Source organism: Bactrocera tryoni, chromosome 5 (genome assembly GCF_016617805.1).
Source record: "Bactrocera tryoni isolate S06 chromosome 5, CSIRO_BtryS06_freeze2, whole genome shotgun sequence".
Lineage (NCBI taxonomy): Eukaryota > Metazoa > Arthropoda > Insecta > Diptera > Tephritidae > Bactrocera > Bactrocera tryoni.
In genome coordinates this window covers 49,228,673-49,254,322 of record NC_052503.1, presented here as the reverse complement: position 1 = coordinate 49,254,322, position 25,650 = coordinate 49,228,673, and the positions used below count along the sequence as shown (strand labels likewise).

Below are 25,650 nucleotides of genomic sequence, written 5' to 3'. Positions count from 1 at the left end.
TATGTACATATTTGTAATAGATTTCGTATTCCGACGCATATTTATTTGATCTGTTTTTGGGAAATTTTGTATAAGGTCCCGGTTTGGAATATTTTGTACAAGCTTTGACGTTCCAAACAATCCAAACAAATATCTGTTTTTTGTTTTTGCTGGAATGTATATTTTTGCTTGTAAGTTGGCATCCTTGAAGATAAAAAATTTTCCCCCGCGAAGGCAGGCACCTTGTCGTGGTGCGGGGGCTTAGTCGAATCATTAATCAGCCCTTATTAGCGGATGGCAGTGTACACATTTGAGTACCAGTACTTGGTGTGTGCACTCCATTCCTCTGACTCGGGCTGCTTTTTGAACGATGACCAAGTTCTGCCAATACCCCCTAATCCAGGGTGTAAAGCGACACCGTGCCCATTGGATGGTTTGCAGCCAGGGGGTTTAACAGACCGGCTGTATTTGAACGGCGCCTTCCTGACACCGGGCCGCCTCAGGGAGTAACTGTGGCCTTACCGCGGCATGGGGCGCTGTCGTGGTGTACCGTTTGAATTCCCCACTATATTACTTAGACTGCTGAGCTCGCCTCGTCGAGCAGGTGGTCGTACGAACAAGATGAATTCAAATACTTACTCAAATAACAATTATAAATCAAACGAAAGGGCTTTGGCCGATCTATTGGGTCAGTTGGTGAGGGGTAGAAACAACTCACCACCTGGCTACAGTAGAGGGAGACTAGGAGGTAGTAGCGGCGGTGGCGGACCCATAAATAATTATGGAGGACCGAATGGTGGTGGAAGTGGAGGTGGTGGGGGTTTAGGCTCTTGGGGCGTAAATGCACCGAATGATTGGAATCAAGGTGGAAGTAGTGGTAGTTACGGAAATAGTGGACGTGGAGGTGGTGGCGGTGGCTACGGAAATAGTGGGAGTGGAGGTGGTGGTAGTGGCAATATGATGTCATTAATGCAACGTGGTGGGGGTATGAACATGAGTAATGGTGGTGGTGATGGTGGTGGCTTTGGTGGTATGCCACAAGGAGGTGGCATGAACGATGGCTACGGTGGCATGCCACAAGGCGGTGGTATGAATAACAACTTTGGTGGCATGCAACAGGGCAACAATTATATGGGTATGTCAGGAGGTAATCAAGGTGGTTTCGGTGGGATGCCATCAAATAGGGGAATGAACGATGGTGGTTTTGGCGGCGGCGGTGGTGGAGGTAGTCGATTTCCACAAAATAATTTTGATGGGGATGGGTTTGATAATTGTCCACCACCTCCATCTGGTCGCTCACGTGGCACGTGGGTTAGTGGAGCTACTAATCGTAGTAACCGCAATGTGACGTCGCAATCAGTGCGCAATTCAAGCCGCTCATCGAGTTCAACGCACGACAGACGAAACTTAGGTGGTTCGAAAACGTCACTTTCATCGAAAGGTAGTCGCAGCGGAGGTGCCTCATCTTCAGGTAATGCTTCAAAACCTGTACAGGCACTGAAACGTAAAGCGCCACCAAATTCCGCTCCGCCTGCAAAAATAAGTACCAATGCAAATAATGATAAACGAAAATCCGCTCAAGCAAATCAAACAACCGCTCAACCAAAAAAACCATCCGCTGAAGCAAATAAAACATCCGCTGTTAGTCCTAGACGGGTGCTGACATCAACTGGTGGTCGTTGGTACCAACATTTCTTATCAAAAGGCATGAAACCAAACGATGCCAAAAAGAAGGCTTTTGAAAATAACAATAAGCCATTTACGGCAGGAGCTGAAGGGGCGGCAGCGGCAAGAAGGGTCAGAAGACCATTCCCCCCACCCCTGGATACGTATATACGACTTGCGATTTTCGCAAAGGGTTTTCCCGAAGTTATATTGGAAACCGATGATCTATCAGCCCTCGAAGAACGGATCGTCGATGAGGTTGCCAATAGTAGCACCGAATCAAAATTGCAATTTGAAAGGTTACTTCGGAAACCGGGCGTGATGGTTGTTGATTGCGCAAATCAGAAAACCGCAGATTGGCTGATAGACACTATTCCCAAATTGAATTGGGAGAGTACTGAATTGGCAATTTGTTATGAAGCAGACATTCCAGACGCGTACATAATGACCCTCTCGTTGCCAAGAAGTGCTGGCCAAGATTATGATCAGACGTTGTCTTTAATTCAGTCACAAAATACCGATTTGACCACCGATTCATGGGAATGGGTACAGGAGCGTGAAGATGGTGATAGATCAATTCTTACCATCCGTGTTGATAAGGAATCACACGCTGCAATTAAAGAAAAGAAGTGGAAAATATTTTACAAATTCGGTTTAGTAGAAGTAAATTTTGCCCGCTATATACGTTTTGCTATAAGTATACGCTCGAATGAAGTAGGGGGTGCCGAGAAAGCTAAGGTTAAAGAAGAAAAGTCAGTTGGTGGAGGCGATAAAGAAACAACAGCGGAAGCGACTAACGAAATCCAACCTTCTCCGCCACCCGCTCCAATAATCAGCAAATGAATTTAAAATGTAAGGAATTTTAAAATTACATTATTGTTCTAATTTTAGCTAAAACTGTATTTATTTGTTAATTTTTTAGGTATGCGGTATCTGCATCTAATATATAACACACTCTTCTCAGTTCAAGACATAACATCTTTTCGAAACAATTGACCATGTTCGACAGATTTGATTAATGGGTAAGTTTTAATTTTTTTGAGTATAATAATAACCATTTAGAAAGTTAAAATGTGCGTCTTAAGTAAAAAATGGTGTTAGGTTATAAAAGGCGATTAATTTGACAAATCATTTAGGCGAGTTAGGCGTATTTTTAGAATCAGTTATATGTTAACTAAAATAAAATAAAAAGGTAGCCAAAGGATTATTATTCGAACTGAATAACATGTTTAGAACCCTCAGCGTACTTTACGTTAGTTGTACCATGAACAGGATATATTAAGTTTATCACGAAGGTTATAAATCCCAGAAGGAAACGTCGGAGAATTTAAAAAACATACATAAATTATCAGCATGACGAGCTGAATAGATTTAGCCATGCCAATCTCTCTATATACGCGCACTTAGTTTTTGAGATATCGATCTGAGATTTTGCTCACGTTCTTTCTTCTTATAAAGCTACTCAGTTCCCGAAAGCGATCGACCAGAACCAAGTTTGTGTATGGAAAACTTTTTCATTTGAAGAGGTATTTCATATTGTCCAAGGCAACTCTATAATCTCTGCAGAAATTTTTCATTTGTTTATAATGGGTTGTCAAAAAAGTCTTGCGGTATTTTGTTTTGATTTTTTTTTTGTATTGAAATAGAAATGAATTTTTGATGACTCATGCCCAGCACTTGACCAATGCTACGGCTGCTACTATGACGGTCTCTTTCGACCAATTCAGCGATTTTATCGCAATTTTCGACGACAGGCCTTCCGGAGCGTGGCGCATCTTCGACCACCTCTACACCAGAACGAAAACGTTGAAACCATCGTTGTGCGGTGGAAATGGAAACTGTATCGGGTCCATATACTGCTCAAATTTTATTGGCGGCTTGAGATGCCTTTTTGCCTTTATCGTAGTAGTACTGTAAAATATGCCGTATTTTCTCTTTATTTTGTTCCATGTTTGCGACGCTATAACTCACGAACGACTTAAAAGAAACGACGATCAAACACGTGTTAGCGCGTGAAATGAGCTTTCGAAAAAGGTATAGCATGACCCGATGCGTCGAATAAAACTAGAACTACGCGCTTTCAGCGCCAACTAGCGAAAATACCGCAAGACTTTTTTGACAAACTATTATATAGTATATGGCTGCCTTACAAACTGGTCGATTAGAATCAAATGGTTGAATGTAATCTTTTGAATTTGTGGACAATTTTTTGTCCCTACAACAACAACATTTGACAGTAAACAAATCCCTAAACTCCAATATATCAATTACTACGATTCCTAGCGAAATATATTTTCATAATATTTCCATTTTGTGCACATAATCTATAAATTCTTGGAAAGAACAATTATCGTGGATTATCACATATTGAAAAAATATTATTCTTAACTTCTGTAGCACTTTTTCTTTCGTACATAATAATTATTTTTTTATTTCTTATTATATTGCAATATAAAGTTCGTAATTCTTATATTATCGAAATTTAACTCGATTTATTTTATTTTTTATTATACATTTTTCAGTTGGATGCCTGAAAGTGGCCGTTGGCGATATACAAAGAATACTATAAGCTAACTTCTTCAACAAATAATAGTAAGAAACTTCCTTTATCAATCGAATTCATAACGGAACTCATACAGGAAAATCGTGCTGTACATTAAAAGAATAACATACGGCGATGACTGAGTCCTGTTGTCCGTGTGTAACGTCAATTGTTTTGGAAATGATATATCAAGTAAATATTTTCTAATTTATTTCAATCCTCAAGTACATATAAAATTGTAAGATTTATTTATGTAAAGCTGCTTGGTCAGCCCTTGATACATTATGAAAAGTTGTATTACCGTCAGCATCAATAAAATTCTACTAGATGGCGATTTGAATGAAGCCCCTCTTAAAATAGTCTTTGTTATTTTCAGATATAAACTAAACAAATCTGTTGTACATCAAAAAGATATCAGGGAAACATTGCTAGCAGTAAAAAAATCTAAAGCTAAACTTGCATTGATTAGAATAGTGTTGTTGTTAGCTGAGTTATAAAATTAATAATTATTTATAACTTTAAGCATTTTGATATTGTTTGAGAGTGTATTAAAATATATCAGCATTAGGATTGAAGTGAGCGTTAACATTTGTTATTAGTATGTAGTAGCGTAGGAGTTTTCCCCCGCGATGGCAGGCACCTTGTCGTGGTGCGGGGGCTTAGTCGAATCATAAATCAGACCTTATTAGCGGATGGCAGTGTACACATTTGAGTACCAGTACTTGCTGTGTGTGCACTCCATTCCTCTGATTCGGGCTGCTTTTTGAACGATGACCAAGTTCTGCCAATACCCCCTAATCCAGGGTGTAAAGCGACACCGTGCCCATTGGATGGTTTGCAGCCAGGGGGTTTAACAGACCGGCTGTATTTGAACGGCGCCTTCCTGACACCGGGCCGCCTCAGGGAGTAACTGTGGCCTTACCGCGGCATGGGGCGCTGTCGTGGTGTACCGTTTGAATTCCCCACTATATTACTTAGACTACTGAGCTCGCCTCGTCGAGCAGGTGGTCGTACGAACAAGATGAAGTCAACTAACAATTATACAAATTACAATCCAAATCAACAAGTATTAACTCAGTTAATAGGTCAATTGATGAGAGGTGGCAACTCATCAAATGGCTATAGATCAAGAAGTGGAGGTGGTGGGTCCAGACAAAGAGGCAGCGTCAGACGAACAGCCACAAGAATAAGGCGTCGACCAGGAATTAGAACGCATGCCAGTGCATCGACGCGAAGACCACTGTCTACTAAACCATCAAGTAGCGGTACGAGTACGAAGAAACCTTCGTCAACAAGTGCAACACAAAAGCGAAGTGCCACAGAAAGTAAAGCTGAACCTGACAAGAAAAAAACCACTTCGGATGACAAAACAAAAAGTGGTGACACTAAGGAAAGCAAAGCAAAAGCAAACGATCCTCTTTTGAAAGGGTTGTGCGAATCGGGTGTGCGATGGTATATGCGATATATAAAGGAAGGATTAGAACCGAAAGTGGCATGCAAAAAAGCTTGGGAACACCGTACAGAACCGGTGGAATATGAACCTCAATGGGGAAAAGAATTCCAAGCGAGAGAAGTCGAAGACGAGCCAAGATACCGACAGCGTATACGAAGAAGGGTAGCGAAAAGTGTTGAGATCAACGAGGACTACCGTATTGCGGTACATCCCAAAGATTTCCCGGATCAAATGCTGGACTTGGATTCGGTAATAGCACTGGAAGAGGCCATTGCTGCGGAAATAGCTAAAGGAGCCAATGGAAAACTGCAATTCTCCAATGCCCATATGCGACCAGGTGCATTACTCTGTGATTGCGTAAATGAGGAAACCGTTAATTGGCTAAAAGATATCGTCACCAAGCTATCTGAATGGGAGGGTCCCGAGCTGACGACAAGCCAAGAACGTGTTATTCCAGACGCTTATGTGATGACAGCGGCTTTATCGAAGAGCATTGAGCAAGATTTCCAACGCACATTGGCCTTGATTGCTGCGCAAAATGAAGATTTAAATACCGAAGTGTGGAAATTAGTGAATGAACGTTCAGAGGATGGAAAGAATGTGGTGACGATACGTGTAGATAAGGATTCCTTCAATACAATGAAGCGACATGAATGGAAACTTTATTATCGATTTGAAAAAGTCAACGTGCATTTCCATCGCTACTTAAGATATAGCAAAAAACCTACTTTATGGATAACGAACCCCAGTTGCCACAAACAAAATCAGGTGAAACCACCTGGTCCATCAAATGCAGTATAAAATAAAATAAAAAAAAACGGTAAGTGGAGCACACCATTGCAAATTGTTACAAATGTGATGCTAAAGATCTCTTGTACCTTTTCAGTTCAAAAATCTTCCTCCTTGAATGAAGTGATTTCTTTGTCTTTCCACTTGCAACAACCCCAAAATCCTAAGTGAATAGAAGCTTCAGCGGAGTGAAAGTATAACCAAGAAATGAGGTGAGCATTAAAAATGGCAGACCTGCTCTTTATAGACATCTAAGCTGTTAGTTTCTCTGCTTAATAGCTTTTAGTGAATTTAACCAGATCTTTAAAAGTGTTCTTTTTGGTTTTAATTTACTTTTATTTTTATTTTTTGTTTGGATGGCAGCTATTTGGATTATTTTCCAAAGCAGCAATATAATCTCCAAAGAAATGATTCAGATCGAACCACTATAGCATATAGTTATCATACAAACTGGTTAATCAAAATCTTAACTTCTCCACAGTTAACGTTTTTTCTGATTTCTGTCAAACTTTGTTCCATTTTTTTTGCAAACCATATAGTTTTTACCTTGATCCTATTACTTTTTGGAAAACCCAAAATACACTGATTATTAACCCAACAACAAAAACAAAATTCCCGAGTTATCACAGCTTACCAAATAATTTCAGTTTTTAAATTATGTATCGGGTGTTTGAGCGTAACGTGAACAAGATATTGTTCAAAATTGTTTTTTTGTGATCACTTTTTTTGTAAAAATATTGTATAAATTTTTTTTTAGATATCTGTTTATGTCACGGTTGTACCAAATAACCTATAAGTTAAAATAATATAAATCATTCGGATGTGTTTTGGCTTGCTTTTAATTACGCTAACGGACATAACTTGCCCTACCAGCTCTTAATTCTGGTTAAACTTCCAGCTGGACAGATTCAATTAAAAGCGGAGAAAAAATTAAAAATCATTTTGTTGCTATAAACTTTAAGATAACCACTAAATATTCACTAAGTAAGAATGCTCATAAATTTATAAATTGACATATATGTACATACATACATACATATATCTACATAAATTAATAAGGTCCAGCTATTGACCACAAAATTATGCTTTATCTTTAGACTACAGACCTGTATAAAAGTGGATGTCCCCTTTGCATATAAAATTTGTACAAATGTACATTTGTATTCCTATGCACATATGTACGTATGAATGCAGATCTAAATGCTACATACAAGTTTTCATTTGTTCTTATATGCTAATTTGACTGCTAATTGGTAATATATTTTACTTTGACTTGCCGCATACTATATATCCACATCTGAATATTGTATGTTTGTATATGATTGTAGATATGTGCTTTATTGCAATTTTTCGTGCTTTTATCATCTATGCTAATTTATCAAAGAAATATGGATGCAAATATATGTGTGTCAATACTTTCAAATATTTAATCTGGACGACTTTTTATAATTTTTCAAAAATTTCATCATTCCATAAGGAAAAAAAGGCATAATGAGGCTAGTTCATGAGCGGCTGTTTTATTAGGGATTTTGTTCATTTGCAAGTTAGTAAAAGTGTGTTTTTTTTTGAAAAGGTATTTTATTTAATAAATAAATCAAAATAAGGTACATTTCCAGAATTTAATGTACTTCAAAAATCGTCGATTCATTTTTAAACCTTTTGCATTTTTGTGCTTAAAAATATATTTCAAATCCAAAAACAAAAAACTGAATTATTCACCTAAGGTCCAGTCATAGTTTTGCTTTTTGACAAAATGGTGGCTTTCCGAAACAACCGTTTCAAAATGACTAAAATTCGAAGTTCTAATCGGAAAAATTTTTCTCACCGAGCCGATTCCACTTAGTTAAAAAGTTTGTACAAATTCGCTCTTAGCTCTGTAACTATTTGCCGGATCAACCTCAAATTTTCGGAAAACATTTTCAAATACTTTATATGTGCATTCTATATACTACTGTGGGCAAAAAATATTATGACTTTTTAATTAAAATTTTTTGTGCCGAATCAAATTTCTGTTGCCGAAAGGTGGTGTTGTTTGTCGTGTTTTGAGTTGGCGGAAATAATAGGCACACCCACTGTAAATTTGTTTAAAAGTAAAATTTTGAATCAAAACATGTCAAAAAAATTTAGTTTTTTAATGTATACGTTCATGAATGAATGAATTCATAAATAATAATCTTGGTTTTGTAAATTGAACTTGATGAGAAGAAATTTAAAATATGGGCTGCGGAGTGCATTGGAACCCTTTTGAACCGAAAATGATGATGAAACCTACAAGAAAAGGAAAATTATGAGAATAAAACTCAATATCATAGACTATTCACAATATCTGTAAATTTACTTATACAAATACATATGTACATACTTCGCTTATATATGTATGAAATACATTTTAGTTTCTCTTATGCAAATTAGTACTAAATCTTAAGTATGCTTCTATTGTTAGTATAAGTCGAGTCTTTTGCGTTTTTATATAACGATTTGAACTTTATGAAAACAATTTCAATATATTATGTTTCTTTAATTATTTAAATGTTATTTCTAAAGCTTATTGACAAGTATTGAACACAATTTATTATATTTTGGTCATTCCCCACATTTGGAAATTTTAAGGTTAGATTGGGCACTATATGTAAACGATTACATTTACGGCGGTACAAGTTATATAACTAACATAACACAATTTTTAGCGAACTGAAATACTTTTTTTTGTTTTCAATTTGCAGATTGAGTCCCCGTTCTAAGATTTAAATTTGAAATAATTTTTGAGAAACCACATTTTGCACATCATTATTTAACCACACTTATTTTTTTACTTGTTGTTTGTATTTTTCTAACAGTAGTTTTTGCATATGTCTTCTCGTCTACAGTTCGTTGTTGGCGTTTACTGCGCATCTGTGTCGCCCAAACTTGTTCCGGTAACTTTGGTATGTGTTCGCCTGTCGGATGATAACCATCGGCATCGGCTACATATGTCATCGTGATGGGTATGCCTTCTGCCGAAATGTACTGCACCACACCACTATGGCCGAACTCATTTCCCGCTGCTTTTGTTGTGATGCCGTTGGATGTTTGGAATTCGTAATGAAAATCACCGCTTTCATTGGGCGCCTGGTTTTTGTAGTAAATGGTGTGTGCATCACGATCAAGTGGTTTTACGGCCGCATGCACAGGTTGCAAGTGTTGTGCAAAGATATCACAGAAGACTACACACAAGAGGAGACGTTTAAACTGCAGATGAAAGAGCGAAGAGAAAAGAGCAACTATTTATTATCCATAAAGAACTATACTTAAGCCAGTTAAATTAAGCGGTGCATTAAGAACAAACCGTTGTTTGGAATTGTAGTCCAACTATGCTGTATCGAATTTTACGTGTCACCCGTATTTTAAACAACATTCCCATTATTTGATTCGTAATAGCGTCCAATGACACAGCTGACAGGGAATGAATAAATTCTGGAAGCACCGTCTGGAAGTTCAGTTAGCAGCACGTTTATTTGTTTTTCCACACACATATGTGTGTATATGCGTACTCGCCGAATGTTTAGAACAACACAATGAATCTGCCGCTGGCGAATTCGTAACGAAATGAAGCGGGTTTCTGGTGCGATGGAAGCTTTTATAGATGCGTCGCTGATATGCAAATTAATTCGGCAAACAATTCTTAAAAGAAGAGAAAAATTGTCGTCGTTAATTAGTTTAGTGTCACAAAAACGACGTGTCCATTCCTCTGCAAGTTGTTTATGTCAACTCGAGTGTTTGATGCGACGTGACGCGTGCGTATTTCACATATCAAGCACCGAGCAATAGTAATGCATGCAACAACCGCTATGTGGAGTGCGCTTTGATCGTTAGGAATCTTGTTTGGCACGTTTGTTGAATGTGTGTCTTTTGCGGAATTAAATAAATATTATGTAATGCTTAATTTCAACCATATTAATTGAACTGAACGACGGAGTTGTCAACTGATCGCTGTATAAATCATAAACATCATCAGAAAATATACTTAATTCACCAATTTCTACATACTGTGCATTCGAAAGCACGTGATGCTATAGAAGGAGCCCTATGGAGCGAGAATATTTATATCAGTATCAAATAAATAAAATCTTCATTGGTGCGCCGATATGGTAGCCACAAACTAAAGTCCTAAGTGTTGTAATTTGCTGGTAGACTGATGAAATGGTAGTTTTATAGTAGTAGTTGTAATGGTTTTCTAATTCCCGCTTGGGTGTGGGCCTCGGATACGCGCTGTTTCGACTGGGTCGGACCATGCACATAGGTGTCTCGAGTCATGCGGGGACTCGTGGAAAGCAGGACATATATTTTGTATGTTGGGGTAGATTCTGGATAAGTAGCAGTTTTATCTGCGCCAGTATTCAGAATGAAGATTCTAGGGCAACTCGAGCTCGTCATCTGCAATGGGTGTTGGTTTGACTCCAATTCCGGCATTCACTGAAAAGGAGGTCGTTGAAGGAGTGCGTGAATGCGTGACTAAAATGATCTGCGTCTGAAGTCTGGTTGGTGTACTGTCCGATGTCGTCGACGTAGTTAAGGAAAAAGATCTCTTGATGTCATAGTCCGGAGTCCGTTATAGTCCGGATTTCAGTGTTCTGCCATGTCTGAAGTTTTTCGTCTGCGTTTCACTGCATTCAGGCGACCATATTGGTGGGGCGTAGTTAAGGACCGGCCGGACCCATGTTCTGCATCCCATTTGTTGCCGTCCTGTACTTTGGCAGTTATCGCGGTCGTATGAGGAGTGAAGGAACGCAGGCTATCTAATATTACACATAAAATCTTAGGATTTTTAACAGTCGGAATTTTAACGTCATCGACTGCAATGTTAAAATGCCTATATTCCTTCGACCAGTTAGTGAATATGGTCGGTGTGGATTTAGTTGTTGTTGTTGTTGTGGCGGCAGAATTCTGCCGAGCTGACCGTCCTTGGCCGGATACAAATCCGGGTCCGTTCCGGTTACGTAGACCCGACTGTCGTGGGAACGGTGGGGTAGAGTGGTAGATTCCTTGCAGAAAAGAAGCGGGGAAGGTCGCGGTAATAGAAATTCCCTCACGTGATTGAAGGAGTTTCGAAATGTAGTTCATAGTCCACCTTTTCAACCCTGGGACGAGAGTGGATTGTTCAATGTCCTCAAGTAGCGGCGTGCGGTTGAAGTGAATTTCAACTGATCATAACGGGAGTCATTTTGCTTGTTTTGAGTGCATGGGGACCGTAAAGATCCTTAATTGAATTAATTTTAATGCTTGTTGTGAAATTACAGTAATATTCCGAAATAACCAATTCGTTTTAATCAAACTCGCTTATAAGGAACAAGCAAATTTTTTAGATTGAGTACCTTAAATAATGAAACAACACAGAGAAGACATAAACTGTACAAAAAGTACCCGGAAATTGTAAATAAAACGCAAAGTATTTAATTATTCATCAATATTTGCTTTGTCGCCTTCAAAATAATCCCCACCAGATTAATTAACTAATTAATTTGTTTCATTCCCATGATTGCTGACTTATTTGTAAGTCAAACTCATAAACTATTGTCTCGCCGGCAGTTATAATGCTCTCCATGTATGAGGGATCGGAATTCACACGATCAAGCATGTCCAAAGTCCTGTTGACACCGCGCACATATTTGTATATACAAGTGTCTAGTTTTTATGAAAAGTGCTTGGAGAGGGATTCAATCATAAATTTCCACTCGAAGGAGGAGGTACAAATTCATATATCAAATGTATAGTATGCGTCTTGCTTCTAAAGTTTTACTAGGAGGAGGTTGAGAATACAATTTAATAATTTTTAGTCGAAATTCCTCAACAAGTTTCTTAGATATGAAAATTAATCGATTTCTCATTTAGAGAGCAATCTCATTTAGTGAATTAGGGAATGATTTTATGAAGTTCTTACTCTATTTACTTGGTTAGAACTTTAGTTTAAAGTTCGTCAAACATCTTTCACTTTAAGTTTTAACACTGAACTCTAATTTGTTCTGCTCAGCTATAAGAAAGAACTTGTGGCGAATTATACATATGTATGTACATGAAAGATGCAATTAGTGCACACGTAGCCATTGCATACACAATATACTTAATATTTCCATTTTTGTAGGCTAAAATATGAGAACAACTAAGTTCTACTGTATTTTGACAAAGATAGTAAAAAGTCGCCACTAAAAAATGACGAAATTGAATTTTTTTCCTAAGATTTTATAGATATTAATGAAAACCGGTCTTCAAATATCAAAATAAACACCTTAATTGGAAGTAGAATTTATTATACTCTCGCAACATAATGCCACAAAGTATAATAGTTTTTTTTTTTTATTTTAAAATAAAAAGAAAAGAGCAAACAGCATTTTACTTCATTTTGCTCTGTAGTGAGTATGTAGTTTAATATTAAAAAAATTACCTAAAGCATAGATACATTTGAAGAAATTATTTCCAACTTTGAGCTGAGTATATACATACATACAAATATATAAATAAGTGTACTGTATATACGAGGTTTGTTCAAAAAATATCATGATTTTTTATTTCTTATGAAAATACTTATTTATTCATGTATGTATATCCATTTTGTCCCATTCAAAGATTTATTTTCAAGATATATTGCACTTCTGCCAGCGTTTTTTCCAATCCTCAAAGCACTTAAAAAGTAATTTTTATAGATCTTATTTAGTTTCTCCTTCCTTGCAGTTTTTATATCCAATTGTAACGTAGCGTCATCCTTTCATGTGTCTCTTATGTTTCGAGAAAAAAAAATCACAGGGGCCAGGGCTAGACAGCGTGAACAGGGGCATTATCATGGTGCCAATTGGGGTTTCTTTTTAACAAATCCGGGCGTTTCTTCGCGAAAATTTGCGCATAACTTTCAGGTAATATTCTTTATTCGTACGATCATTTGCTACGATTGTACGACGATTGGCTAATACTGTTTTCTTCACTTCATTAATTTTGTCGTTTTTTTGTATTCGGGCGCTCTTCTTCATTTCTTTGAGAACATTTTGTGCTATCGATAAAAGTTGCTTTTGTCAAAGATAGCTTCACCATATGCCACATTCAACTTACATAATTTTGTTTTTCACACAAAATGTATACAGATTCTTTGATCCATTTTTTGAAATAAGCAAAACTCGATTACGAACCAAAGCGTGACCAAGCAAAGCAGATGTCAAAATTTTACTAAACACTCAAAATGGTCGACCCTATCAGCATAAATATCGGATATGAATACCAAGATAATGCAACAAAACAATCCAAAATCGAATACACGTAGCGATACTTTTTATATAAACCTCGTATATATGATCAGCTTGAGGAGCTGAATAGATTTCGCCATGTCCGTCCATCCGTCCGTCTGTCAGTCCGTCGGCGAGCTAATCCTCTAGTTTTAGAGATATAGATCTGAAACTTCACACGCCCTTCTCTCCCCAAGAAGTTGCCCGTTTATCGGAATGGCCGATATCGGACCACTGTAGCAAATAGCTGTCATCCTAATCGAACGGTCAGATTCACGTTCTTGTGTGAAACTTTTCTGTTTGTGAAATGTATTATAGCTTCGGTGCAAACGAAGATAACATTTCTTTTTTTTCTTGTTTTCAAATAACAACAACTTTTTCAGAGTCTAGGTGTTACGTTTAAAGTTCTCAAGTTGGAGATTGTGGATCTATATTTTATACTAGTCCATCTTATAGCAAGAAAAAACGTTAACTTCGGCTGCACCGAAGCTAATATACCCTTCCAGGTGAATTACTTTTAGTAACTATGTGTTCAGTTTGTATGGAAGCTACATATATGCTACAGTAATCTGATCTGAACAATTTTTCGGAGATTACATTGTCAAATGTGAAAGTTTTCCATACAAGAACTTGATTCCGATTGTTCAGTTTATATGGCAGCTATATGTTATAGTGGTCCGATATCGGCCGTTCCGACAAATGAGCAGCTTCTTGAAGAGAAAATGACGTCTTAAAAACTGAGGGACTAGTTCGTATATATACAGACGGACGGACAGACAGACAGACAGACGGACATGGTTAAATCGACTCAGCTCAACATACTGATCATTTATATATATACTTTATAGGGTCTCCGACGCTTCTTTCTGGGTGTTACAAACATCGTGACAAACTTAATATACCCTGTTCAGGGTATAAAAAGGGAAGCATATACACTCGATTTCGTTAAGTGATCTTTCTTACCATCTAATATATTCACTATCAGTATATACCTACTTGTATGTTAGATTAAAATTTTACCGATTTTTTTCGGTATATAAGAGGCTTTGGAAATAAGTACAATACGGACACTCTTCATAACCGGAAAGCTCCCATAACTGGACAAATTTAGTCAACACAACGTTTTCATTACTATTTTCATACATTTGCTTTCAAGCCCAGTAAGTTCCAATGACCGAACACGGACTCTATTTTGGTAATATTTCGTTCAAATTATCTCTAAAAAACCGACAAGATTTCAAAACACGTGTCAAAGAAATTTTATATAATTTACAGTCCCCGACTTTTAAAATTCTTATTAATTTCTGTTGTTTTTAGACAGTTTTGCTATATTAAAGAACAATATGGAAAATATTCGCGTTGGCTCAACGTAAACTAATGGGATAATTGTCATTCATTCGCTCCTGGCTGACATTGGCTTCCATATATTTCTTCAGTAGGAATATATTTTTGAATTGCAGCATCTGACTGTAAGAATATACTACATATAATAACCACACGTGTTTGCACGCCACCATACGTGGACTGCTTCCTAAGTCGGGCAAAAACCCTGCGACTGTGAGTGTCCGGTTACGAGAAATTTCACTATATTACATGTATGTATATGATTTCCGCCACTTTTGGAAAAAGAGTAGTTATTTATTGCTTTAATGGTACCATACGTGTTTCAATAAATATAATTTGGTTTAGATTATGAGACATGTTCATTGATCATATTATTTTATTTATTTTCATTAGATTAGGTTAGATTCGATAAATAAATGAGGATTGCATCGTGACCTATGGTTCTATATCAAAACGCCTCACTTAGTCCCAGCATAAAGGTATTGATAAATTCAAATATACTGATATGTGCTATTGAGGCGAAGTGATCCCTATTTGGAAACATGGATCCAAGGGCCTTTATCCTGCGCCTACGGACTGCTGTGCAGTCAATTAATAGGTCTTCTGCAGTTTCAGGCCCAATGTCGCAGAACTGGCAATTTGCACAAAAAGATATGACGAATGGGGCATTGCCCATATTATATAAATGCTTCTTGAGCTTAAAATGGCCAGTGTAGAAACCGACAAGTAGCCTGAGTTTGTCCCTTGTGATGTTGATTAGATATGTATTTAAATCTTTTAAGGTTGTAACCACTCATTAGCAACTTGGCATGACGCATGCCTAGAAGTTGTCGACAATACCCCTCTCTGCCCGCTCTTTCATCCTTGCGGAGCAACTTCTTTATGGCATGGGGACCGACCGCAATGAAAGGATCGGGGCCTACCATGCTGGTGGATGCTGCGGAGCGGGCGAACTCATCAACCAGTTCATTTACGGCTATACCTTTGTGCCCGGGCACCCAGATAAGGTGCACTTGGTTACGATTTCATAGTTCAGCCGTTCTACACACTACTGTAGCAATAACGATTTGATTTATATGCAGAGATCGCTTTAAGTGCCGCTTGACTGTCGTTGAGTATAACTATACGTTCAGTGCTATTGGTTTCATTGTAGTTTTACCTCTACGCACCGACTTATAGCAAAGGCCTCTGCTTATAATGTGCTCGGAAAACTTTCCATAGGTGTGGAGAGTTTGGCGGGTGATCCTACGACTCCTGCACCAATTCCCTCCGGCGTTTTCGAGTCGTCGGTGTACCAATTAATTGCTCTATCCCAGTGGCTCGAGAGCGGAATCATTCCATTCAGCCTTACTGCTAAGGGTAACCTTGCACTTCTTAATTAAGTTTACACTTTTAGTAATGTCGTCCCTTTAAAAAGAGATTATTATAAAATCTTTTATTTTGAAACAAATATTTTTATACCCTGAAGAGGGTATATTAAGTTTGTTACGAAGTTTGTAACACCCAGAAGGAAGCGGCGGAGACCCTATAAAGTAATATATAAATGATCAGTATGTTGAGCTGAGTCGATTTAGCCGTGTCCGTCTGTCTGTCTGTCCGTCTGTCTGTCTGTATATATACGAACGAGTCCCTCAGTTTTTAAGATATCGTTTTGAAATTTTACAAACGTCATTTTCTCTTCAAGAAGCTGCTCATTTGTCGGATCTGCCGATATCGGATTACCATAACATATATGTAGCTGCCATACAAACTGAACGATCGGAATCCAGTTTTTGTATGGAAACCCTTCACAATTGACAAGATATATTCACGAAATTTGGTGTAGATTATTTCCTAAGGCAACAATGCAATCTCCGAAGAAATTGTTCAGATCGGTTAACTATAGCATATAGCTACCATCCAAACTGAACGATCGGAATCAAGTTCTTGTATGGAAAACTTTCGCATTTGACGTGGTATCTTCACGAAATTTGGCATGGATTACTGCTTAAGGTAATAACATAATATCCGAAAAAATGTTCAGATCGGATTACTATAGCATAAAGCTTCCATACAAACTAGACACACGAAAAGAAGAAACACCTGTGAAGAGTGTATTAGCTTCGGTGCAGCCGAAGTTAAGGTTTTTTTCTTGTTTTTTTTTTTAATTTTATCCATATGTTTATTAAAACAAAATTATTTTTAGGCGATAATTCTTCTGAAAATTCTCGTAACCTGCACCAAGATTCAATTAAAATGTACTGTAATCTTGAATTCTATTCTTTACTAAATTTGGGCATTTAAAATAATTACTTTATAAAGAAAATTATGGTTTTTTTCCAAAATTCCTTTGTTGGCAAAAGTTCATGATTTTTTTTCTAAAAATTTTTGATTTTGATCTAAAAATCATGATTTTTTCCTAAAATCACTTTCAGTGTATAAAATTTAGTTTTGCACAACTTCAAGTCAATTATTCACAAACGTTGAGCACAACAACATTTTCATATGTACATATATCTGAGCATCTCCAGCAATGTAACCGCACTACATTACAAAAACAAATAAATGCAACACGCCGTTTTTTTATGTGATTTTTCGTTCTTATTTTGTGCTTTTATTTTTTATATTTTGATTACTTCAGCATTATTGATACTTTTAATTAATCATATTAACGTGTTATTGAGTTATAATGAATGCACTTCATCAGTAAAAGTCAAATTAAAATCAAGAAGGAATATTTATGATTTTGATATTAATTAACATTCACGCTCGTACCGCTGCAAAATGAAATACCAAAGCAATTCTATTAACGTAGATTTATTAACACACATCAAAAGGTCACAGAAGCAGTGATCCTACCGAAAAAATGTTGAGTTTGTCGCGTCAACGCGTAATGCATTTGTATAATAAAAATGTTTAATGTTAAAGTAGCCGCTGGCACGAGCGCTATTCTCTGTTGGTGCGGCTTAACTGTGAGTCACATTGTGCTGCTGTTGCTGAGTGGTGGTTAGAAAATTCGATTTCAAATCCTGTTCCGAAATTTTAATAATTTCTTATATTTATTTATGAATTTATAGCCTTTGATATTTAAAAAAACTTGTTTTAAAAATATTTCACTATCAGGTGTGTTGTACGTACATATGTTAGTATAAAAGTCAAAAAGTCGATTTTTAAGGGAGCGGCTTAAAGTTTTCGATTGTCTCTTATTTAGCAAATATAGCAAACACCATAAGTTTATTGATTAAACTAGTGGAATGTAATATATTAAATAATATGCTGAGCACAAGTGCCACTCTGAATTAAATAAAAAAAATTATTATAGAGTAATTTCTCTGTCATAAGTTAAATGTGTCGTTATTTCTAAGAAAAAATTCATGGGAAAATCAATTATCTTTTCTGCAATGTCGTTGTAACACAAAATATCTTTCATAACAAACTAACTTCACCCTGGCGCAACTGAGTGTCTTTGTTGTGGTTAAAAAATTATAAAATAAACTATGATATATCTCTAAGACTTGTTTTAATTGACCGATGTATACGGTATAAAGCCAACCGGAAGTTTGAAATATTGCTGTTGGCGAAAAATTGTAAGACTTTTTAATTTAAATTTCTCGCGAAAACCCATTTGTCACAATATTTTTTTTTTAGGTTGGTATGACTGTCAGTGACATCTGTGCCAAATGTCACATTAAACAAGAAAAAACGTTAACTTCGGCTGCATCAAAGCTAATATACCCTTCACAAGTGCATTTCTTTTAATAACTATGTGTCCAGTTTGTATGGAAGCTATATGCTATAGTAATCCGATCTGAACATTTTTTCGGAGATTATGTTATTACCTTAAGCAGTAATCCATGTCAAATTTCGTGAAGATACCACGTCAAATGCGAAAGTTTTCCATACAAGAACTTGATTCCGATCGTTCGGTTTGTATGACAACTATATGCTATAGTGAGCCGATCTGAACAATTTCTTTCGATAATACATTCTTGCCTTAGAAAATAATATATACCAAATATATCTTGTCAAATGCAAAAGTTTTCCATACAAGAACTTGATTCTTATCGTTCAGTTTGTATGACAGCTATATGTTATAGTGGTCCGATATCGGCAGTTCCGACAAATGAGCAGCATTTTGAAAAAATGAAAATGACGTTTACAAAATTTCAAAACGATATCTTAACAAGTAAGGAAGGGCTAAGTTCGGGTGTCACCGAACATTTTATACTCTCGCATGATAAAGTGATAATCGAGATTTCATTATCCGTCATTTACATATTTTTAAAATACCGTATTTGTATAAAGTTTTATTCCGCTATCATCATTGGTTCCTAATGTACTATATATTATACAGAGAAGGCATCAGATGGAATTCAAAATAGCGTTATATTGGAAGAAGGCGTGGTTGTGAACCGATTTCACCCATATTTCGTACATGTCATCAGGGTGTTAAGAAAATATTATATACCGAATTTCATTGAAATCGGTTGAGTAACTCCTGAGATATGGTTTTTGGTTCATAAGTGGGCGACGCCACGCCCATTTTCAATTTAAAAAAAAAACCTGGGTGCAGCATCCTTCTGCCTATCTTAGGTAAAATTTAGTGTTTCTGACGTTTCTTGTTAGTCGGTAAACGCACTTTTAGTGATTTTCAACATAACTTTTGTATCCGATTTCTTCCATTTTTGAACTGTATATGGAAATGCCTGAAAGAAACGACTCTATAGAGTTCGGTTGACATAGCTATAGTAGTTTCCGAGATATCTACAAAAAACTTAGTAGGGGGCGTGGCCACGCCCACTTTTCCAGAAAATTACTTCCAAATATGCCCCTCCTTAATGCGATCCTTTGTGCCAAATTTCACTTTAATATCTTTATTTATGGCTTAGTTATGCCACTTTATAAGTTATCGGTTTTCGCCATTTTGTGGGCGTGGCAGTGGCCGATTTTGCCCATCTTCGAACTTAACTTTCTTATGGAGCCAAGAAATACGTGTACCAAGTTTCATCATGATATCTCAATTTTTACTCAAGTTACAGCTTGCACAGACGGACGGACAGACAGACATCCGGATTTCAACTGTACTCGTCACCCTGATCACTTTGATATATATAACCCTATATCTGACTCTTTTAGTTTTAGGACTTACAAACAACCGTTATGTGAACAAAACTATTATACTCTCCTTAGCAACTTTGTTGCGAGAGTATAAAAACTGAGAGACTTGTTCGTATATATACAGACGGACGGACAGACAGACAGTCGGACATGGCTAAATCGACTCAGCTCAACATACTGATCATTTATATATATACTTTATAGGGTCTCCGACGCTTCCTTCTGGGTGTTACAAACTTCGTCGCAAACTTAATATACCCTGTTCAGGGTGTAAAAATCAATAGTGTATATATAGTACTAACGCTTTACTTTCGGAAGTACATTCGGTTATTTGTACAATGCGTGAAATTATTAAACAAGGAAGTTCCATTAAATTTTGTGAGCGGAATCAAATTTCTGATGCCGAAACGCTCAGAATGTTGGAAAAGGCCTTAGTTGATAATTTTTTGCCGCAAGCAAGTGTTTTTGATTGGTGCAAATTATTCAAAGATGGTCGAGGACGTGTTGACTACGAACTACGTTCAGGACGGCCATCAACAACAACTGATGATCAACACGTTAATAAAATAAAGGAATTGGTGGTAGAGAATCGATGATTAACAGCCAGGGATCTGACATCGTTGGCATATCGGAAGCAATTCTTCCATTTTTTTGAAAACCATTTTGAAAGAATATTTGGGTCTAAGAAAAGTGTAAGTACGTTTTGTTCCAAAAATCCAAATTGACTCAATTGTTTCGAAAAAGAGCGTCGCGTTGACTTTTGTGAAATAATGCTTTCCGTCATGAAACGTATTATCACTGGCTATGAGTATTGCATCTATGATTACGACACGGAAACAGACGATCAATCGCCCGAATATCGTGGCTAAGCCGAAGCCTAAAAAACCACATCAAAGCAGGTCAAAAATCAAGGTTATGTTTTGACCGTTTTCTTCGATTATAGAAGTGTGGGGCACTCCGATACTGCCGCAATCCGTATCCGTATTCGCTTTATTTAGCTCCGTGGGAAATTGTTTTGAGACGATTGTAGTTATTAAACGGGAAATTGACTTTAACAACTGTTTCGAGGATTGGAAAAACCGTTGGCACAAGTGTATTGGGCCCAAGGGGGATTACTTTGAGCGGGACGACATGGATTTGCCTCACAGATTCACCGCTATGTTCGGTAACAAATTCAGCATATGCTGTAGGGTCCGTCTTTACATTTGTTGTCTGAAATAGCTTGAGGGCTCTACGGATATTTGTGAAACGTTTTATTCTGATAACTTCATTGATGTTTGATTTGTATACTGTAAAGTGAATGAACCAGATGGAATTTTAAAATTTGTTATATGGGGAGTAGTCGTGGTTGTCATAAGATTTCGGCTATTTTTGCGTATAATAGGAATGTTTGGATAATCACACATATCAAATTTTGATGAAATCGGTATAGTAGTTCCTGAGATATAGTATTTAACTTAAAGGTCGGCGGTGCCACCACCCTTGTCCAATTTTAACAAATATTCCTATAAAAGTCTTTCTTCAGCATCTTGGTTTGTAAATTCTAATCTTTGTGGCGCATTTTTACAGTGAGTTATCTTACTTACGCCCACTGCTTGTGGGTAAAATCAGATTTTAGCGGTTTTCAGGGTACTAAAAAGAAGTACTAAATGACTTCTTCTCATAAAGTTTGGTTAATTCAGTGCCTTATTATGATATTTTATGGGTTTTTGTTTAATCGCTTGTATGGTACTTGTCTCGTCAACCTGATCAATTATATACATTTATATAACTCTATATCTATCTCGATTAGTTTTAGGTGATACAAACAACCGCTGGGTGTACCATCAAAACTCTTATACTCTGTGCAACATGTTGCGAGAATAAAATAAAGGTCTCATATAAGTTATAGTCCCCGTTATTGGCACAATTTACAGAAGGAAGTAATTGGAAGGATGACACATCTATGCCAAAGTTATTTTCCGAAAATGATCCCAGTGTTTAAATACGTGATACAACAATTTTTAAAAGAACTAAGCGTGGAAGGATAAAAAAATTGATGACAAATACAGATTTTATCAAACTTATGATTGTTTTAGAAAGTGGAAAAGTTTTGGTTTTATAGTCGAAAATTTCCTTGCTAATCATGAAGCACCAAATTACAAAGAAATTCTAAAGCCTCTAGGAGCAAATGTGATTATTAAGTTAGAGTATCGTTAGAACAATTTTCTGGAGACTTTTGGGAATAATAGTAAGAAACAGAGAGAGAGAGGGGTTCACCAGGATCTAAAAGTGAAAGAGAAGAAAGATATCAAAGTTTATGCTACGGCAGATTACTGTTAGTCCTTGAAAAGAAACTGTTAACTGGAAACTCATAAAAGAAAGGATCATAAAAGGAGCTATATTGAAGTTTAACATACGTTTTCTATAATTTTCACTTTACTTGCTTTCATGTTTCTTTTTTTACCAAAACGGTGTTATAGTAATTTGTGCAGGTATTTTAATTTTTGTAATTTAAAATAAAAATATAAATTTAAAAATAATAAAAAGCAAATATTATAAAATCTTTAATGGGTTCGTAAATTGTAGGTACAAACATATCCAAAATCGATATTATATCTAGGGCAAAAAAGCACTGTAGGCTTCTGTAAAATTTCGAAAAAGCGCCGGTCATTTCATTTGAAATTCTAAAGTGGAAATTTTTCTAAAATACAAATATATACAGACATAAATAGGTTCAGAAATATATCTTCAATGTGTAATAAATTGGTACAATAGCCAAGAAAAATGATAACACTGGTAAACAAAAATCCACTTGTTTTTTTGTGACATTAAGAGAACAAAGTGTTTATTATGTAAAAATTTCCACAAATGCAGAAAATAGCTATAGATTTCTTCTATCACTTACAGTTTTTTTGCTATGAGGATTTTTGTTAAAAAATAAACAGCGATAGAGTTCCTTAAAATGTTACTGTCGATATTTTCCGGCGATATTTTGTTTTTGGAGTATCCCTTAACAATGTCCAGCAGTAATCGGCAACCAAACTGGCACTACATTTGCCTTAATACCGTTTATCCATAGCAGAAATGTCTTGGTGGAATCGTTCCCCATGATCGCCACTTGTTCGTCACTTACGGCTCCTAAAGTTTCGGGGATGGGAGTCCAGAAAGTGAATTTTAAGGGACATGTTGCAATCCAAATTTTTTTATAGGCCGTAAATAGTTCAGTTACAAAATCTTTGTAATTGTCAGTTTTCACATTTCCAAGAAAATTTTTAACAACGCTTTTAAAGGCACTCCTTAATTTTTGCATCACTGACTCTTGGAAATTTTTGTTTCAGATACAAGAACCCTCTTTCATTTCTGTCCATTGCCTTAACAAAATTCTTATTCAAACCCAATTTAATATGCAAAGGTGGTAATAATACAATTTTTGGATAAACTAGAGGTTCACTGGTAACGTTTTTTTCTCCAAAGTGTAACGAAGGAAAAATTTAAATTTTTTTGTTGTCCACTCTAATGTATATGCGTGTTCGTTTAATGTTGAAGTGTATGGCTAATGCCTGTTAGATAATCAGCACTTGAATGCCAATATATGAAATATGAATAATTGAAAACGAGTTTAGTTTAAAACAAGAAAAAACGTTAACTTCGGCTGCATCGAAACTAATACCCTTCTCCGGTGTATTTTTTATACGGTAAAAGGTAATAAAAATATCTTTATCTTGATTTTGGATCAATCAGTTTGTATGGAAGTTATATGCTATAGTACTTTGATAAGAACATTATATTCGAAGATTGTATATGTTGACGTTGCCTTGAACAATAATCTATGCGACATACATTTTTAGAGTTTACGACGTTTCTTTTTGACTATTAAAAACTTCGTGGCAAACTTAATTCCACGTCGGCTGTTCAGGGTATAATGAAGTGTACACAGAACCTGCCAGATTACCCACATATTCTCTATATGGCTTAAGAGCTTTTGATTCACTCATATTAATGCAATAAATAATGGATATTTCAATTGAGGAAACATTTAAAAACAATTTGATGATAATTAGTGCCATCTCATTCTCCAAAAACGCTTGACACGTCACCTCAAATGATTTTATCGTACATGTACGTGTGAGAATGCCAGAGGGTTTGATAATGAATTTGAATACCAATAAGTGCATATAATGGATAATTTAAAAAAGGATTATTTTTGACATCCGGTTTTCATTAATTTTTGAAACGTAACAAATTTTTGAATGTAATACGACTTGTCAACTATTTAAAGCTTCATTTATGACACAGAGCCCAAGGAATTCTTGGAGCTACTGCAATTTCGAGTTTAAAATATGGCAGAAGTTTGAAATAATTATGTATATGTATTAGGCATATATGTATATGAGACTAGGGATAGTATAAGCCCGATTTGATCAATTTTTCTGGTGGAATGACTTTCTTTTTCCCTACTATAATTTTACTAAATGAATCAGAGATTTATCCAAATGTGTGAAAGAAAGTTCTTTGCCACACATATTTGATCCTAAAGTATGAAAAACTCTCAGCATGTTGTAGTATTAAATATTCCATCTTTCAATTTTTCACAATAAACTTCGGAAACTTTTGCATATTTTCGGTAAGAAGCATGAGAGTGGAAATCACGTGATTTTTGTATGCGCAAACCAAATGCGCAGAACGCTAAACGGGACCATAAAATCACAAAAAACAGAACACATTCAATACTTTGATGAACAAATTCCTCCTCTGGACTCTTGAAAACATCAAAAGATACCAGGAAAAAAAATTATTTTGTTGAATTCTATTTAATCACTAGAAAATATTTTAGTTATAAAACTTAAGCTCAAACAAAATCAAAACGTAATTTAGACAGTCAAATGCTAATTATCCAAGCGAAGCCTGGTTCTTCTCCACCTGGTCTTTCCAATGTTGTGGAGGTCTTCCCCTTCCTCTGCTTCCTCCGGCGGCTACTGCATCGAACAATGTATCAATGGATTTATTAGCAGCTGTACGTGAAAGGCTTGAAATGCCGTCCCACAGTTCCCTTATACCGAGTTGCTGATGAGTGCTCTTAGAGAGCAGGATTGCAATTCGAGTAGAAAATCCTTCGGTTGTCTCTTGTGATTGCAGCTTCTCGACACCGAACCTTCCTTATGTTTGTTGACGTGCGTTTTTTGCTGCTCAGAAGCAAGTGCGTATCTTCTTTGCAACAAGAAAGAGGTTCTTTGGTTTTGAGCAAAACTCTTATATGAGAAATACTTGCAATAACATTTTTTTGTGACATATTCTTAAAGATTCATACTAAAATTTATGAAAAAAATATATATTTTTCGTTAATCCTATTGTGGTTCCCAAAGTTTTGACTACGCCACTGTATGCTACACAACTTTGTCAGAGTGTCAAAGAATTTATGCAAATGTCTCTAAGAGTAATTTCTCTCAAACTACACTTTTGTACTTAAATAAATACATACATATTTAACAACAAAATATCAATTTAATATTCTTACGAAAGTTTTTTTATCTAAAATATCAATTATTTTTTCA

At 36.2% G+C, this 25,650-nt stretch overlaps 3 protein-coding genes across 3 annotated transcripts; 2 read left to right on the top strand and 1 right to left on the bottom strand.

Annotated features, from left to right (window-relative positions):
• Positions 1 to 214: 214 nt before the first annotated feature.
• Positions 215 to 4,543, top strand: LOC120778560 (uncharacterized transmembrane protein DDB_G0289901-like). Its single transcript, XM_040110422.1, has 3 exons — positions 215 to 2,496; positions 2,567 to 2,666; positions 4,167 to 4,543. The coding sequence occupies exon 1, from the start codon at positions 508 to 510 to the stop codon at positions 2,485 to 2,487; it is 1,980 nt and encodes a 659-aa protein (XP_039966356.1). The 5' UTR covers positions 215 to 507; the 3' UTR covers positions 2,488 to 2,496; positions 2,567 to 2,666; positions 4,167 to 4,543.
• A 272-nt stretch (positions 4,544 to 4,815) lies between these two features.
• On the top strand, positions 4,816 to 9,387 carry LOC120778561. Its single transcript, XM_040110423.1, has 3 exons — positions 4,816 to 6,459; positions 6,526 to 6,640; positions 9,296 to 9,387. The coding sequence occupies exon 1, from the start codon at positions 5,115 to 5,117 to the stop codon at positions 6,438 to 6,440; it is 1,326 nt and encodes a 441-aa protein (XP_039966357.1). The 5' UTR covers positions 4,816 to 5,114; the 3' UTR covers positions 6,441 to 6,459; positions 6,526 to 6,640; positions 9,296 to 9,387.
• Positions 9,216 to 9,692, bottom strand: LOC120778346 (pupal cuticle protein Edg-78E-like; the record flags this gene model as incomplete). Its single annotated transcript, XM_040110136.1, has 1 exon — positions 9,216 to 9,692. A coding segment is annotated over one exon (477 nt), but the record flags the coding sequence as incomplete, so codon positions are not given.
• Positions 9,693 to 25,650: the final 15,958 nt, after the last annotated feature.

Coding starts and splice junctions, on each gene's coding strand:
- LOC120778560 (XM_040110422.1), top strand. CDS start 508: ATGGGGCGCTGTCGTGGTGTACCGTTTGAATTCCCCACTATATTACTT.
- LOC120778561 (XM_040110423.1), top strand. CDS start 5,115: ATGGGGCGCTGTCGTGGTGTACCGTTTGAATTCCCCACTATATTACTT.